This window comes from Trachemys scripta, chromosome 24, assembly GCF_013100865.1.
Source record: "Trachemys scripta elegans isolate TJP31775 chromosome 24, CAS_Tse_1.0, whole genome shotgun sequence".
In the NCBI taxonomy this organism is placed as follows: Eukaryota; Metazoa; Chordata; order Testudines; family Emydidae; genus Trachemys; species Trachemys scripta.
Window position 1 is genome coordinate 9,082,502 of NC_048321.1, and position 17,303 is coordinate 9,099,804.

Here is a 17,303-nt window from a genome sequence, read left to right on the forward strand (position 1 = left end):
CTCTGGCTGGGAACATCATTATCATCTCTCTGTTACGGATGGGGAAACTGAGGCACGGAATGGGGAAGCAACTTATCCGCTGTCACCCACCAAGTGGCAAATAGACAACAGAGTTGCAGGTTAAAGACAGAAGGGATCTCCTCCAACCGTCTGCAGGATCTAATCCTGACGCCGCGGCCTGGGCTGTCACCAGTAGGCAATACTGGAGAATGTCATAGGGATGGGATGAACAACGCTATCTGAATTAGCACAGCTGGTTGAAACTTTGTCTACATTCCTCCTCCACCCCCCCCCCCCACCCCCCAAAAAAAAACCTGGCAACTTCCCTGAGAAAACCAATTTCATCCAGATTTTTGTTTAAAAAAAAAAGGAAAAAAAAAGCCCAAACCCACAAACCTGAACCCTCCAACTAGAAAAAGAACCCCCCCCCCACCAATTTTACTTTAAAAATCCTGAAACTTTGAAAAGTAACAAATATCGGGGTCTCTTTTTGTTTGCTTTCTGCCTTTTGAGCTTTTAGGGAATCACATCTCCCAACTTTACAAGGGGGCTAGGAACTTACTTGGAAAAAAAAGAAAAGAAAGCAGAGGGTCTCCCGTCACATGACCCCGGGAGCTGGAGCTTTAAGGAAAAACCCCACCGAACAGCACAAGACTTGCAGTAAAGCAGCCAGAGATGGCAACGCTGAAATATGCTAAGGCCGTGAACTGTGACAGACAGGCCAAGCGGCCAGGCCTGAGACCAGATCTGTCAAGGCATTTTGGTGCCTAGTGCGATTTTCAGTAGGTGCCGGTCAGCATCTTCAAATCTGTACAAGTCTGGCGCCAACCTCCTAGGAATCTCAAACCCTTCCCATACCATCTGTGACAATTACCCCCCTTCCACCGAAAGCAGAGACCAGCAGTATCTGCACATGCCAGGGCACCCCACTAGGGGGAGGCTGTGCCCAAGGCGTAAATATGAATGAAGCCTGTTCATAGCAGGCAGGTGGCCACAGCTGACTGCCCGCCTGGGCCAGCCAGTGAATGAAGTAAGCCCCGATTCTGCCCTCTCAACACAGCCCAGGCTGGGTTTGTGACCACAACTGGAGAGCAATAAAACGGAAGCGTTCTCCCCAGCTCGGAGCATCGCTAAGGATTTTCTCAGCAGGCCTGCCTCTGCCCCTGCCCACAGGTCCTTCTCCTGCCAAAAGCAGCATTCAAGCCTTTTCTACATCCCTAGGTTGGAGCTAGTCTCCCTCTAGATGGCATATTTCTCTCTGGCCCCCTTACTGAGCCCCCGTCACTCTGTGAAATGTTTATCCTCACAGCACCTCTGCGAGGCAGGAGGCGGTTATCTCCAGGGGGGAGCTGAGACTTGCAGAGATGAAGGCCCTAAACCTCACAGGTATTTAGAAGAAGGGGGCCTAGGGGGCCATGGCCCCTCACTTTTTACTGGCCAGAAGGGTGAGCAATGGGGGGTGTGTGTGTGTGTGTAGAGAGGAGCACGTGGGGGGCAGGGTCTCAGCAGAAAGGGGCGGCACAGGGGCAGGGTCTCCGAAGCCAGTAGGCCCCACACCCTTTTAGGGAGTTCCACTCCTGATTTAGGCCTCGCTAATTTCTGTTGAAGTTACACACCTAAATACTAGGGCCGTCGATCGATCGCTGTTAACTCACGCGATTAACTCAAAAAAATGAATCGCGATTAAAAAAAAAAATGAATCGCCCTGTTGAACAATAAAATGCCAATTGAAATGTATTAAATATTTTTGGATGTTTTTCAAATATATTGATTTCTATTACAACACAGAATACAAAGTGTACAGTGCTCACTTTATATTATTTTTATTACAAATATTTGCACTGTAAAAATGATAACAAAATAGTATTTTTCAATTCACCTCATACAAGTACTGTAGTGCAAGCTCTTTGTCCTGAAAGTGCAACTTACAAATGTCGATTTTTTTTTTGTTACATATCTGCACTCAAAAACAAAACAATGTAAAACTTCAGAGCCTGCAAGTCCACTCAGTCCTACTTCTTGTTCAGCCAATCGCTCAGATAAACAAGTTTGGTTACATTTGCAGGAGGTAATGCTGCCCGCTTATTTGCAATGTCACCTGAAAGTGAGAACAGGCATTCGCATGACACTTTTGTAGCCAGCTTTGCAAGGTATTTATGTGCCAGATATGCTAAATATTTGTATGCCCCTTCATGCTTCAGCCACCATTCCAGAGGACATGCTTCCATACTGATGATATTCGTTAAAAAAAATAGTGCGTTAATTAAATTTGTGACTGAACTCCTTGGGGAGAATTGTATGTCCCCTGTTCTGTTCTACCCGTGTTCTGCCATATATTTCATGTTATAGCAGTCTCGGATGATGACCCAGCACGTGTTGTTTGATTTACGAACACTGTCACTGCAGATTTGACAAAACGCAAAGAAGGTACCAATGTGAGATTTCTAAAGATAGCTACAGCACACGACCAAAGGTTTAAGAATCTCAAGTGCCGTCCAAAATCTGAGAGGGACGAGGTGTGGAGCATGCTTTCAGAAGTCTTAAAAGAGCAACACTCCTATGCGGAAACGACAGAACCCGAATCACCAAAACAAAAACAAAAAAATCCACCTTCTGCTGGTGGCATCTGACTCAGATGATGAAAATGAACATGCGTCAGTCCGCACTGCTTTGGATTGTTATCAAACAGAACTCGTCATCAGCACGGATGCATGTCCTCTGGAATGGTGGATGAAGCATGAAGGGACATATGAATCTTTAGCGCATCTGGCACGTAAATATCTTGCGACACTGGTTACAACAGTGCCATGCGAACGCCTGTTCTCATTTTCAGGTGACACAGTAAACTAGAAGTGGGCACCATTATCTCCTGCAAATGTAACCAAACTTGTTTGTCTGGACGATTGGCTAAACAAGAAGTAGGACTGAGTGGACTTGTAGGCTCTAAAGTTTGATATTGTTTTATTTTTGAATGCAGGGGTTTTTTTGTACATAATTCGACATTTGTAAGTTCAACTTTCATGATAAAGAGCTTGCACTACAGTACTTGTATTAGGTGAACTGAAAAATACTATTTCTTTTGTTTTTTTACAGTGCAAATATTTGTAATAAAAATAATATAAAGTGAGCACTGTACCCTTTGAATTCTGTGTTGTAATTGAAATCAATATATTTGAAAATGCAGAAAACATCCAAAAATATTTAAATAAATGGTATTCTATTATTTAACAGTGCGATTAATCGTGATTTATTTTTTTAATCGCTTGACAGCCCTACTTAATACCTTTGAGGAGCTGGCCTAAGTGATTTGCCCAAGGTCACCCACGGTGCCTGTGGTACAGGAACTGAACCTGGTTGCAGGCTCCTGGCCTGTCTCCCCCAGCTCAGGAAGGGCTGACCCCACATGCCCAGACTCTACTCAGCCCCTTTCTGTGGGGCACAGCAGGGCCGCCCAGAGGATTCAGGGAGCCTGGGGCAAAGCAATTTCGGGGGCCCCTTCCATAAAAAAAAGTTGCAATACTATAGAATACTATAGTCTCGTGGGGGCCCCTCCGGGGCCGGGGGCAAATTGCCCCACTTGTCCCCCCTCTGGGCAACCCTAGGGCACAGTTTGATTTAGCTGGGGATTGGTCCTGCTTTGAGCAGGGGGTTGGACTAGGTCCCTTCCAATCCTGATAGTCTATGATTCTACGGTTCTTCAGACACCCGCCTCATCAGGTAACAACTCCCACACTGTACGGACGCAGCTCTTCCTCCGGCCCTCAGCACAAAAACCCGCCTGCTTCCCACCGGAGATGCTCGCTGGCTTTCAGAGTCACTTGATCAAGCCCAGCTGGGAGGTGGCTGTTCAGATGCGGGCGAGACTGCACAGCGTATTGGAGTGGGCCTCCCAGCCCGGCTCCGCAGACGGTGGGCTCACGCGACTCCTCTAAACCCAGCCCTGCTCTGAAGTTGTGGCTCAGGCTGGTGGCTGGGCTCTAGGACCCTGCGAGGTGGGAAGGCCCCAGAGCTTGGGCGGCAGCCTGAGCGTCTACACCACAATTAAACAGCCACTTGGGGCTCGGCTGAGTCAGCTGGCAGCGGCCAGTGGCGGGTGTCTAATTGCAGTGTAGACGTAGCCGTAGCCAACTCACACAGGGGAGTCTGGCTGAGCAGGGAACTGAACCTACGCCTTCCCATTCCTCTCGGGGGGGCTTTGGCCAGGGCCCCAAGCGGCGTAGCAAACCCCAGCGTGCTGGCTGGCCTCATACCGCAGCGAGAGCTGGGGCCTCAGGAGATTCTGGCAGCCTGACTCAGACGAGTTACTCAGGGTTTGCATCAGTCACGTTCCACGAGCCGACCAGGATCATGACGTCCAGGGGCCGCGATGCAGCAGCTGGACGTGCCCGGGAAAGGACTTCGGAAACCAGTGAGCTCAAGAGGATGCTCGAGCAAACAAAATGAAATCGACAGCTTAGAGGGACGCCCAGATGCATTAAACCCTCTGCCACCCGGAGCTCCCTCTCATCGGAGTTTGCTCCTGGAGTCCACGGAGCCCAGATCCACAAAGGTATTTAGCTCCTAACGTGCACTGAAATCAGGAGGCTAAACACCTCTGTAGATCTGCACGCTGGTCAATGTCCCCTTAGATCCTTTATGCAAGCAAATCTTTGGGCTTTAACCAGCTCTCAGCCGCTTGTTATCTGCTTCTATGACTGTCCACACAAGGGAAACTTTTCCCACCATGGCAGTGTGATTTGTAGCCGGAATCTCATGAATTAGGGCCCTACCAATTTCACAGCCATGAAAAATGTGTCACAGCCCACAAAATAAGCCCTTCCCCGTGAAATCCAATCTCCCCCTTGCTGCTGGGAGCGCCCCTGCCAGGGGCACCTAACTGCTAGTCCTGGCAAGGCTCGAGAGGGTCAGGACTTGTCCTTCCCCTGCACGGCCGCTCTCGGTGGGGAGATCAGACCCACCTGCAGAGCCAACGCAGAAGTGAGGGTGGTACATCCTTACCCTCACTTCTGCGCTGCACATCCTTGGGGTGTCTGTGCTCGGGCATTCTGCCCCACCCCCACGGCTCCTGCTGGAGTTCAGGGTGCCCATTTTTCCGGGGTCCTCCAAATTGGCCGGGGCCCTTGGACACTGGCCGGGACTAGCAGCTATGGGCCCCCAGCTGGGGGGAGATTGGCATCACCTCCACCTCCGGGAACCTCTTCCAGCTACAGGAAACTCCGCAGCTGCTGCCTTCAGAGCTGGGCTCAGCACAGAAGTGAGGTTGGAAATCCTACGACACTGCCCCCCCCCCCCACAACAGCTTTGTGACCCTCCCCGCCATGATCCCCTTTTCAGTCAGGACCCCCAAAGTTACAACACCCTGAAATTTCAGAGGTAAACCTCTGAAATTGACCAATTTTAAACTCCTCTGGCTGTGAAATTCACCAAACTGTACTGTGAATTTGGTAGGGCCTGACTCATATTTGGTGTCTTTTCTTAAAGCCCCTGCTTCTGGAGTCATGGGATTAGGAGAGACTCTCAGCTGCTGCTGCTTCTTTGTTTTAAGCACGTTTCTAGCTCTCACAGCTAGAAACAGAAGCTTGAAAATGTGAATCCCGTTGGCGCCAAAACCAGAAGGTAAATAAAAAGAACCTCAAGATTCCTGGTTTTATATTTTTAAATCTCATGATTTGGGGGGCGGAAGGGACCTGACTCGCGATTCTTAAGCCACACTACTATAGTCTGCACCAATTCAGCAACAGCAAGTGAGGTGCTGAGAAGCCAGGTTCCCATCCCATTTGAAGTATGGTATCAATTAAACCTGCTCCATATGGTACTGGACTAACAGGGGTCCTGAGCCTGTTAACCCTTCGGGGCTTGGGGAGCGACTTATTATTCTTTGTATTATGGTAGCATTGAGAGGCGGCTGCTGAGATCAGGACCCCATCATGCTAGGCACGGTACACAGACACAGTGAGAGCCAGCCTCTGCCCTGAAAAACTTGCAAGCTAAATAGAAAAGAGAAACAAAAGAAGAACAACAAGCCCAGCAGTGACGAAGCTCTTCTCATGAATAGGTCTTAAAGTGCTTTAACAGAGGAGATCAGTATCATTAACCCCACTTTACCGGTGGAGAAACTGAGGCAGGGAGGGGACTTGCCCAAAGTCACACAAGGAGCCAGGGACAGAACCCAGACCACGTGAGGCAAATGCCTCTGTCTTACCCACAGGACCATCCTCCTTCTCCAAGTACAGCCCCTCCACTGTACAGCTCCCGGCACCCAGACACATCTTTACGACGAGCAAATGCCTCCGAGCCTTACCCATTGGCGAGGTCCATCCCAGAAGCGAAGAGGGAGATTTCTGCAAAGGTGAAAACAAAAAGACGGTAGGAAGCCGTAGCCTGGAGGCCAACGAAGAGGTTCACAGCAAGGTCAGCGTCCTGTGGGCTTCACTAAACTAACCACTATGATACCGATCCAGCACCCTGCAGCTTCCTAGAGATACCGCAAGGCTCGGGGTTAGGACCGGAGAACACAGGAGCGGAAAAGCAGAGCACTGGTTAACGCTGAGTCTTGCTTTCTGTCTAAGACTCAACTACTCCAAGTGCTCTGAAATCCCCACACTCAGGGCCGGCTCCAGGCACCAGCTTACCAGCACGTGCTTGGGGCGGCCACTTCGGAGAGGGGCGGCGCGTCCAGCTGTTCGGCGGCAATTCCGTGGATGGTCCCTCACTCCTGCTCGGAGCGAAGGACCTCCCGCCAAATCGCCGCCGTAGATCACGATTGCAATCACGGCTTTTTTTTTGTTTTTTTGTTTGGCTGCTTGGGGCGGCCAAAACCCTGGAGCCGGCCCTGCCCACACTTACTCGGATTGTCTTGAAATTTGCTGTGCCACCTCGGGGGGAGGGGTACGGCTAATGGTCCAGCTCTGGGGCTGTTTGAGTAAAGGAGTCTCGAGATACAGCCCCCTAGAACTAGCCATTTGCAAAATCGCCCGGCTCTGATCACTTTTTTTGTGCACCCGGAGGGCACGAATGAGAGGTTTAAGTATCGCCTCTCTCCCCATGCTGGCAGAGCAGCAGGCCCCACCGGGCAACCTCACCTCGGGGCTAAAGTTTTGGGGCGTTCCATTGATTTAGGAGGGAAACGGCAGCACAGCAGATGGCTCATGACGGATTCAGAGCCGGGCTGGTGCCCGAGGACGAAGGCCAGTGGACATCATCACACTGCAAAGTCCCGGAAAGCTCCCCGCCGAAACCCGAGGCTGCGCCGGAGACACGCAGTGGGCTCAGGAAGGGGCGGCCCGCAAGGCCGTGGTCACAAAGCCGAGGGCCTGATGGTTTCCTCACACATACAGGAAACAGTCAGCGTGCTGGAGAGATCACCGAGCATCAGGGCCGCGGGACGGGACCCTCCCCGAGGGAAACGCTCTCGTCCTAGAGAGAAGTCGCTCCCCTCACAGAGGAGAGGGCACCAGTCAAAGGCTGATGTGCCCCTTGCCGCCTGCTTGGGCCTGGCTTTGGGCTGGCTCTCTGTCCCCAGCTGAGTCGCCCATCTTAGCAAGGGGATCAGGTGGGAAGCTGACCCAGGTCGCTTTGATCCGGCTTCCTCCCAGGGGGCAGAAGTCTGCCCTCCACCCGGCAGCGGCTATCACCGCTGGGCGAGGCGCTCCCAGCCTTATAGCTGCACTCAATTGCTGGTGACAACACGGCCCAGTTCCTCCCCTCCCTGTCGGGCGAGAGCCTGGCTAGGGGCCAGGCACCGGCACCAACTCTGGGGGTGCTCAGGGACTCACGCACCCTGGGGCTGGCTGCCAATCAGCTCTTCAGCGGCCGCCCCACCTGTCAGCTGTCGAGCGGGGCTGCCCCGCCACTGACCCCTCTTTGCCCCCTCCCCTGCCCCCAATGTCCTTAAGGCAGGAAGGGGCAGAAAGGAGTGAGTGGGGAGAGGCGGGAGGCGCTCAGGGGAAGGGGGCTCAGGGAAGGGGCGGGGCTTTGGGGGGGCAGTGTGGCACACCCACCTGCAAAACCAAAAGTCCTGTGGGCGCAGGGCTAAGGAAGAAAAGCCAGATGGGATAGGGAAGGGTTTGTCCTAGGACTGCAGAGCGAGACACCTCCTGTTTCCCAACCCTCCCCCCAAGAAGGGAGGCTCGGCCAGGAAGGAAATCCAACAGGTCAAATGCCCTGGAGCAGGTCTTGGGGATTTCCTCTGGTCTCAGCTCTCTCCCTGGTGGCCAGTAGCCAGCACTGTTAGGGTGCCCAGATGTCCCAATTTTATAAGGACAGTCCTGACTTTTGGGTCTTTTTCATAGAATAGAAGATCAGGGTTAGAAGGGATCTTAGGAGGTCATCTAGTCCAACCCCCTGCTCAGAGCAGGACCAATCCCCAGACAGATTTTTGCCCCAGATCCCTAAGTGGCCCCCTCAAGGATTGAACTCACAACCCTGGGTTTAGCAGGCCAATGCTCAAACCACTGAGCTATCAAAAATTGGCTCTTATTACCCCCGTCCTGATTTTTCACACTTCCTTTCTGGTCGCCCTAGGCACTGCCTGGTGGGGAATTTGGAGCCGAGGCGGCGGGAGGTACATGGCAGAACACCTGGCCCGTGCTCAGGGCTCTGCTGGCGTTGCACAGCAGCAAGGGGGCGCCCCAAGCCCCTCTGGACGCCCCCCGTTCCCCCGCCAGCACTTGGGGTTGCCTGGCAGGCTGGGGTCAGAGGAGCCAGGTGGAGGGGCCTTCCCTACTCACCATCCGCATCCGGGAAGCGGTCGATGCCGCTCAGGGAAACGCACTTGGAGAGGGCGCTGGAGGCGGGGTTCTGCCCGGTCCGATAGGCCTGCAGACTCCTGGCATCTTCCTGGGGACAAGCGCAGGGATCAGTGCCAGACAGTGCAGGGGTACGGCTGCCCCCGCTGCGCCAGGTGAGGGGGGTGGCTCGGGGCAATGGCTCAAAAACACAGCGGCGTGCCCACTGCTTCCCGCAGCACCCGCCCGTAGGGGGGCAGGGTCCCCGCCACACCCCCTTGCCAGCAGAACGGGGGTCCACGAACCCCTGGCTGGGACCCCCACTCACTGCTCCAAGGAGAGCAGGTTGAGGTTGCTGTGGGGAGGTGGTGAAGAATTTCGCCTCTCCAGACGCTCTTGCTTGGTCAGATCACTTCGCCCACCGCTAAAATGCAGCCACCTCTGGGGTGGAACCCCACAGCAGCAGCAGCAGCAAGAGAGCGAGAGGATTCAAGAAGCAGCCTGTCCACCTCCACTGTCGGGGGCTCCCCTCCTGTTCTCCATTGCCCAGCCCCGCCATTCCCCATCACACCATCCCCATGGCACCTACAGGCGCTGCCTCTGTGGCAGGTGACACCCGAAATGCACACTGTGGATTTTTCATTGCCTGTGGTGCACTGAGGTTTTGTTTTTTGGGGCAGAAATTAGTTGCCCTCCTCCCCGTACCTTTAGCTCTTTGCTTCTCTTTCCCCCCTCCCCTGTTCCTGTCCGCTGGAGAGGAGGAGAGGGAATCCAGTGCCAGGAGACCAGCAAGCATCCCAGAGATCAGCAGGACTCCAGCATGGGAACCTTTACCTGGCACTGGGCCTAAGGACCCCTGAGTTCCATTCCCAGATCTGCCACTGGTCAGCCCAGGGCAAGTCACTGCCCTGCTCTGTGCCTCAGTTTCCCCTCTCACCCGTTTTCTGTTTAGGCTGTCAGCTCTTTGGAGCAGGGACTGTCTCTCACTAGTGTAGGTGAAGCACCTACCTCAGCAGGGGTCTGATCTAAGCCCTACCAAAAATGCAGAGAATAGTTGTAGGTAGAATTGGCCCAGGCTGGAATTTAGCCAGGAAACCAGGGGTTAAACACCCTGGATGTTTGTTAAAGCACCGTGGGACCTGCATCTGGCCCCAGCGTGATCACAGCTGGAATCCTGGGCCCCCTTCAGGAGTCCACAATTCCAGCAGGAGGCTGGCGAAGGCTCAGGGAAGAGGCACGAGCCAGATGAAAGGATCGGAAGACGCGTCCGAGAGGGGCACGCACAAGCGGCTCGATCTGTTTAGCGTCACAAAGGGAAGGTGAAGGGGTGACTGGATCCCAGGCCGTGAGGCTCTCCACCGGGAATTAACGGGCTCTTCGGTCTAGCAGAGGAAGGAGGAACGCGAGCCAATGGCTGGAAACTGAAGCTAGACAGATCCAGACCGGAAACAAGGCACAGATTTTTCACAGGGAAGGTAAATAACCATCGGAACAACTCCTCCGGGGTTGTAGTGGATTCTCCATCGCTGGAGACTTTTCAATCAAGATTGGATGTTTGTATCGGAAAACTGCGCTAGTTCAAGGACGGATTACCCAGGGAAGTCCTATGGCCCATGTTATACAGCAGGTCGGACCCACTTGGGGGGGGTGCTCCCTGTGAATGGGGGGGGCAATGGAGGGATAACGAGGGGAGCTACTGAGATGGGAGGTGCCCTGTGCTTCCCCACGCTCTCAGTGGCTGGGACCCTGTGTGCCAAAGCCCCCTCGCCTCTACCCTGTCCTGTCCCCCCGGCCTGGGAGAGCCTGGAAGGAGGGACCAGGCTGGGCCGGGGTGTCCTACCTGCCACTCACAGTGACCCCACACACCGCAGCGACCACTCCAGTCCCCCCTCGGCGTCCCACTCATCTCCCCCCCCCACAGCACATGGGGGGGGAGAAAAGGGGGAGGGGAACAAATCCAAGTCGCACTCTGGCAAAGCGGAACACACTGGTGAGTGGCAAAGTAGAGATGACCCATGGCGGGCCTCGACCATGAATATTTCCATTGTGGGGGCACTAGCCCCCCCCCCCCCCCCCACAGCCATGGTTCCAGGGGGGCTGGAACAATTTGTACAGTGGGGGTGCTGAGAGACACTGAACGCAACTGTTATCCCTGTATAGAATGGAATTCACTTCCAGCCAGGGGGTGCGGCAGCCCCCCCAGCACCCTCTAGTTCCAGCAGCCAGGTCTGGTTCCCCCACCCCAGAGTCAGACGAGACAATCACAATGTCCCGTCTGGCTCTACGATCTAGGGACGGAAGGAGCAGCCAGGCCGTGGCTACACGTCTCGCACGAGGCTCCGTAGGGACCCCCACGAGAATAGAATATTCTATAGTATTGCAACTCTTTTTTATGGAAGGGGCCCCCGAAATTGCTTTGCCCCAGGCCCCCTAAATCCTCTGGGCAGCCCTGCCGGCCCTGGCAGCAGCAGCGTGTCGTGCGCGGGGGGCGCTCTGGGGCCGCTGTGGTTCGCGCCGCGGGGGACCAGCGCCCGCACCTTGTGGCTGGGCCGGGCAGGCTCCGAGCAGGGGACACTCAGGCTGGGGGCCGCGCTGCCTACAGGTGCCGCAGGGCGGCCGCCCCCCAGCGCCGCAGCCGGGGCTGGGCGAAGCAGCCCGAGCTGCCCAGGGATTGCCACAGGACAGCCCGAAGCAGCAGCAGCGGGGCCGTAGAGGGCGGGGTGCGGCCGTGCGGGGCCCACGTCCCGCTCTCCGGGGCGCCACTCCCTCTGGGGCTACCCTGTGTCGGCTCCTCAGCCCCCTGCCGGGCGGTCCCCCGGCTCTGCCCTCCCGGGTCCCGGCCGGTCCTGGAGGTGGGAGCCCTGGCTGGAGGGACCCTGGGCTGAGGCGCAGCCCGAGAGCCCTGCTGCTTATCCCGACCCTGCCAGCGCCGGACCGGCTGGAGGTGAGGGGGGAGCGGGCGGAATCAGCACTGGTGGGGGGGAGCCCAGGGCTGGGGCGGCAGGAGGTGCGGGTGGGGTGGGATGGGGGGAGAGTGAGCCCACAGCTGGGGTGGCAGGGGGTGTGGGTGGGTGGGGACTGGTGGGGGGGGGGGGGAGAGCCCATGGCTGGGGTGGGGGGCAGCCAAAAATTTTTTTGCTTGGGGCAGCAAAAACCTAGAGCCAGCCCTGTCGCCAACGCTGCCGGCCGTTTCCCTTCCCCAGAAGAGAAACATCATCGAGGCGAACGCCCCCGAACAGGAACTGCTCGGCCTTCCTCCTTCCACCGCGGGCTGACAAAGGGAGCCGCAGAGTCAGGGTGAAAACAGATGAGAAATGGAGCAGAGATCGCTGGGCAGGGACAGGAGGGGTTGCCTGGCTGGCTTCACTCATTGCAGAGTCTGCTTTGAACTTCCTTCTACTCTCCCAGACTGCACTGCAGGGCCATCTTATCTCTCTTCACCTCCCTACCAGACCAGATTCGGTCCCTCTCAGCCGGCATCCACCCTCCCTCCACAGCGGATCGGACTCCTGCCCGGTCTCCTTGTATCACAGACCAGTGGCCCATCTGAGTCAGTCTCCCTGCCTCTTATGGCCCGTTTTGGGTGCTTCAGAGCAAGGCAGCTGCCCCTGGGGATACAGCTGTGGCCAGGTGCTTAGTGATGCGCAAGCAGAGGGATAATTCCTTCCTGATCCGTCTCAGGTGCAGGACAAGGCCCTGAAGCATGAGAGCTGGTTGCATGATTGCTGCAAACGTACAGGTGCAAATAGGCGAGATTTGGGGGAGGGAGAAGGGCACTGATCCTGTGAGGTGCAGAGCACTCTCGCTGAAGCCAATGGGAGCTGAGGACACACAGCAGCTGGCAGGAGATAGTCAGCACCATCCCGGATCTGGCCCTCCACCCCCTTCGGGCAAGTCCCCTGGGGCTCAAGGGAGGAAGGGGAGATGCATCCCTTACCTGAGCCCGCTCCAGGTCCTCCTCCTCCTCCTCCTCGTCCTGCGAGAGCAGGGACTCCAGCTCGTCGTTGCTGCGGATGATGGGGGCCCGGCGGGGGTCCCTGCGGGGTCGGGAGAAGCCGTCCAACTGCCCCTCAGCAGAGTCGAGTTCCTCAGGTGCCAGGCCCTTCAAACTCACGCTGAAACAGACGAGGGAGAGTCAGGCTGAGAACTCCGAGGCCGGAGCCCAGAAACCGGCTAGCCGCCTTCCCACCCCCAACCCCAAATCCAAACCAACGCACACTGGGACTGCTTCATTCCCTCCACCGCAGCAGAGGGCGCCACGCACTGCGCCACGCATGCCTCCCCGGCTCCGCTCTCAGCACCGGGAGCCAGAACTCCCACGCTCCCCTCCCGGTTCTGACAGCGACTCCCCTCCGAGACCGGGGGCAGGTCCTGAGCTCGGAGCACTAAGCTGCGGTGCAGGTCACGTCCCCGCTCCATGCCTCGGTTTCCCCCTTTTGCACAAGGGGGATGAGGATGCCTTGCTGCCCCTGCAGCTAGGGTTAATCCGTCCCCAAGGGGATTTAGTCGTAGATGCTTCACACCAGCATAGCGGGAGGTTTGACTCTCGCCGCTGGCTCCGAAATAAAAACCCACTCTTTTTCAGGGAGGTGACAACCAGCTGCATCTTGGATCACGCTGCTCTTTCCTTTCCCTTCCCCATAAAGGGGCCAACAACCCACCCGCCCCCCGACTTTCAGCACGGGAAAGTTGAATCCTAATGCAAGTTTTGCAAACAGCATCGGATCCTCATAGCAACCCAGGGGAGCAGAGGCCAGGACAGAGCCCTCGGCTCCAACACGCAGGTCGCTTGCCTTAACCACAGCCTCCCCTCCCCCCCCCGCCCCTCCCCACTCAGCCCCTGCTAGCTCAGAGGCCAGTAGTGAAACTGACATCGAAATCATTCCCACAGAGCACACCTTACTCACCACAGCCTGCTGAACATGGTGCCTGGATGAACCCCTCCCTCGCCCCCGGCGCAATCTCCCCTTCCCCCTACTCCCCCAACGCCGGCACGTCTCTAGACTCGGTCTCTGGATCTCAGAGCCCGACTTCCTGCTCCGGCCTCCACGCTGTTTGCAGAAGTGGGCTGGTGGTTGGGGGTTGGTTATGTTTCATAGCTGCCTCTTTACAGCGGACGAAAAACCCAATCATCAGCCTTTGCCGGCCACTCTCAGAAAGAGAAAAACCCCCAACGCTCCCCTCGGAACGAAAGGCTTTGCTTCAACCGGACACACGAAGGGGCCGTGGGGTGGGCGTAGCGGCAGGGTGAGTCAGAGGGGCCGGCTCCCCCATCACGCAAGCAGGGAGCCCGGCTTCTGCTACGGACACTGGGGCTTGGATCTTGCCAGGCCTGGCTTTACCGGGGAGCTGAAATACTGCGAAACAAAGGACCCGGTTCTCAGCGATGGCCTCTGTCTTTGCCACGGGCAGGTGGCTCACTGAGACCGCAATTGCCTCACGCTACCAGCAGGGGGAACCATCTGCCTACTTTGCGGCAGACCGGAACACAAGACCGGAGGGGACCACTGGGTCCAACCCCGGGCGGTCACAGGCAGCCCCTCCGGCCATCCCCTTCAGAAACTGATCAAGCACCTCCTAAAGCGAATTAGGTTGTTGCCTCTGTTACTGGGAAGCTGTCCCAGACCCTCTGTCCTCCGATGGTGGGAAAACCTTATAATTCCCCCGTGAAATTTACTCACAGCCGCTTCATCCCCCTTTGTTCTCATGCCAACATTTGTCCTTTAGCTCATCCCCCTCCCTGGGGTTCACCCCAGTGTCTTCACAGAGAGCCACCAGATCCCCTCGATCTCGGCCCTGGTTCTGCCACACTGAACAAGCCAGAGACTTTCCTCCTGGGGGGTCGGCTCCCCAGTCCCCTCGTGATCTCTTCTCCGCACTTCCCGCCATCTGAATTCACCTCTCTCGAACTCGACTGGCCATAATTGTACCCAGGATGCCCGACGACGTCTTCCCAGCAGCTTGGCGCTAATACCTCCCTCTCTCTACTGGACATCCTAGGATAACATTTGCCTTTTTCGAGGGAAAGGCCTGAACTGGATCCCGACCCTTCAGAAACAAGATCCGCAAGCCACACCCTTGCCCACATAACATTCTGCAATAGGTGTTAACACCCCATCTCCATCAGGAATACACCCCAGCAGCTAGACACCCCAACCACCACCCTGCAGCGGCCAGTTCCAGGGGTTAACGCCCCCCTCCCCATTAATGTCAAGCGGCAAGCACATTTCTTAGGCTCTGCGTTTGGTGCCAAGATGGCAGGCGTGGGGTGGGAGTTCCAGGCTTCCAGGCCATGGAAGGGAGAGAGGGCGCCATGGGCCAGGCTGGGTACCTCATTTGGTCGTAGTCCGGGTCGCTCGGCAGCTTCTTGCCTGGCTCCCAGCTGTGGCGCCGGTAGGAGTCCCGTCCCCGGAAGGAGGTCCTCGACATGCACGACCTCCGCAGCGGCACACCCAGGAAACGGTCCTCCTTCTCCTCCTCCATCTCCCAATCGGCCTCCGAGTCGCCACCGGGGCAGGAGTCCTGCTCCACAGCCGACATGCAGCGGCGTTTCTGGCCCCGGGCCCTGCAGGGGACGCCGTCGCAGGCTCCTTGGCATTGATCGGGGCTGTTCATCCTCAAGTCACGGGGACAGACGGATGCTGGAGGGGGGGAGACAGACAGGACAGAGAGGTCAGGCCCAGGCTGAGTCAAGAAGCAATGTCACAGCGAGCAGGCTGGGGGTGGGTATGGAAGGTAGGGGATTCCTAACGGTGACTTGGGGTCACTCCCGTCAGATGGCCGCCCAATGGGGCCTGTCAGCTCCAGCCTGACAACTAGGCAACCCAACGAGCTCAGCTGGGCCCAGCGAGACCCCTCCACATGGTCCCTGCTCCAGTACTCACGCCCAGTCCCGCTCCTGCTCCACTCCCATCTGGTTTCTGACCCCCCGGCTAGGACTCCGGCTCATCCCTTGACCCCTCAACCCTGACTCCAGCTTCACCCTGGGACCGGTGCCTGCTCCCTGCCCCTCTGCTTGTCCTTACCCAAACTGCTCCCTCAGCCCCCAGGCAAGGTCCCACTCCACTCACACCCCAGCAGTATACAGCTCCTACAGGAAACAAGTTGGTGGGTTCTCAGCTCTGCAAGCATCCGCAACCCCAAAGCCATCACTATAACTGGCACCGACCAGCCCCCTCGCTGCCAGAGGACTGGACTGGCCCCCAGAGTCCGAGCTGGCCTCCTGCCCCTACTCAGGGCGGACCCTGGGGATTACGGTGACCAGATTATCGAAGGCCAGGACCTTGGGTCACTCCTCACCCAGCAGGGGCCCATCACCCCCTCCTCCCTAGCCTTGTGCCAGAGCTGGCCAAGTCCCCACCCCAGCCAACCGCCCCAACCACCGTCCGGGGCTCAGTGGCATTGGTGGCACGGCTGATGGACACTGCTGTGCCTGCTCGACTTGGGTGTAGGGGGAGGAGGAGCAGCACAGGGAACCACAGAGCATGAAAGAGGGACAACTCAGTTGCCCATTTTAAGGCTCCAAATTTCTAGGCCAGAGCACGGGAAAAACCGGAACACGCTGGGACAGAACCAGGCTCGCTGGTCATGTCAGATCAGGGTGGGGGTACATCCACAGGGGGCAGCCTCTTGCCGGTCTTGCTATTGCCTGTCCCCGGCAACGCCAGACACACTGGATCTGGGAACTCCCCACTTTGCTGGTGTGTATTGCTTCCCCTCTCTCCCAGCCCCTAGCTCCATCTGCCTGTTCAAGCTGATGGGACCCACCTGGGCTAACTCCAGGGTGAGTCAGCCAATGCGTCGCTGTGGCTCTACGCAGGATCGTAGCGCCCAGTTACAACCCAGCTGTCAAGCCTTATCCTGCAATAGTTGGGGGGCGCTGATGGAAAACTGAGGCTCCCGTAAGCTGGTTGCTACAGCTGATCCTGTGTCCCCTGACCAATCCAGCCCCAGCCCGTCCCATCATGCTCTCTTTATGAGCTCTTTCACGAAAGCAGCCGCCTTTCAAGTGGACATTAAAGCTTATTACAGCCATAAAGAGGAACTGCCCTTGTTGGCCATTTCCCCATGCTCCCTTCAACAGACCCATTCAGCGAGCACGTCGTAAACCACACCAGAGCCTCCCCCAAGGCGCTGACCTACAGCTCAGAGGGTGATGCTGGGAGGAGACGAATCAGCCAAGAATCTGGGGCTCCAGCATCCATGCTCCCCAATGGCTCTTGGCTGGGTCTCCCAAGACACAGCAGCTGGGCACTGGGGGAGGGAGGGTGAAGAGACCTTGATTCCCAGCGACTCCTTGCCAAGCGCTAAGGGAAAGCAAGTCTCCGCCCATCCCCAAATGGCAAAGCAACTAGCCAAGCGCCTGTGCGTCGTACTCACTCCCCATCACCGCAGTATCCGAGCACCTCGCCGTCTGTTACGTATTTATCCTCACAACCCTCCTGGGACGCAGGGCATTGCTGTTAGCCCCATTGTACAGCTGGGGAAACTGAGGCGCCATGAGGCTAAGTGAGCTACTCAAGGTCACATGGGGAGCTGCAGCAGAGCAGGATTTGAACCACTAGAGGGCTCACAGCA

At 56.7% G+C, this 17,303-nt stretch overlaps 1 protein-coding gene across 2 annotated transcripts in view; it reads right to left on the reverse strand.

Moving 5' to 3' along the window:
* ARHGEF2 (Rho/Rac guanine nucleotide exchange factor 2) overlaps window positions 1-17,303 on the reverse strand; it is a 132,016-nt gene that overhangs the window by 97,461 nt on the left and 17,252 nt on the right. For both annotated transcript variants that reach the window (XM_034756413.1, XM_034756414.1), the window contains exons 2-5: window positions 15,058-15,367; window positions 12,664-12,841; window positions 8,730-8,838; window positions 6,302-6,341 (exon numbers count right to left, since the gene is read on the reverse strand). In XM_034756413.1, coding sequence (XP_034612304.1) covers window positions 6,302-6,341; window positions 8,730-8,838; window positions 12,664-12,841; window positions 15,058-15,341 — 611 coding nt within the window. In that variant the 5' untranslated portion in view covers window positions 15,342-15,367. The remainder of the gene's footprint in view (window positions 1-6,301; window positions 6,342-8,729; window positions 8,839-12,663; window positions 12,842-15,057; window positions 15,368-17,303) is intronic.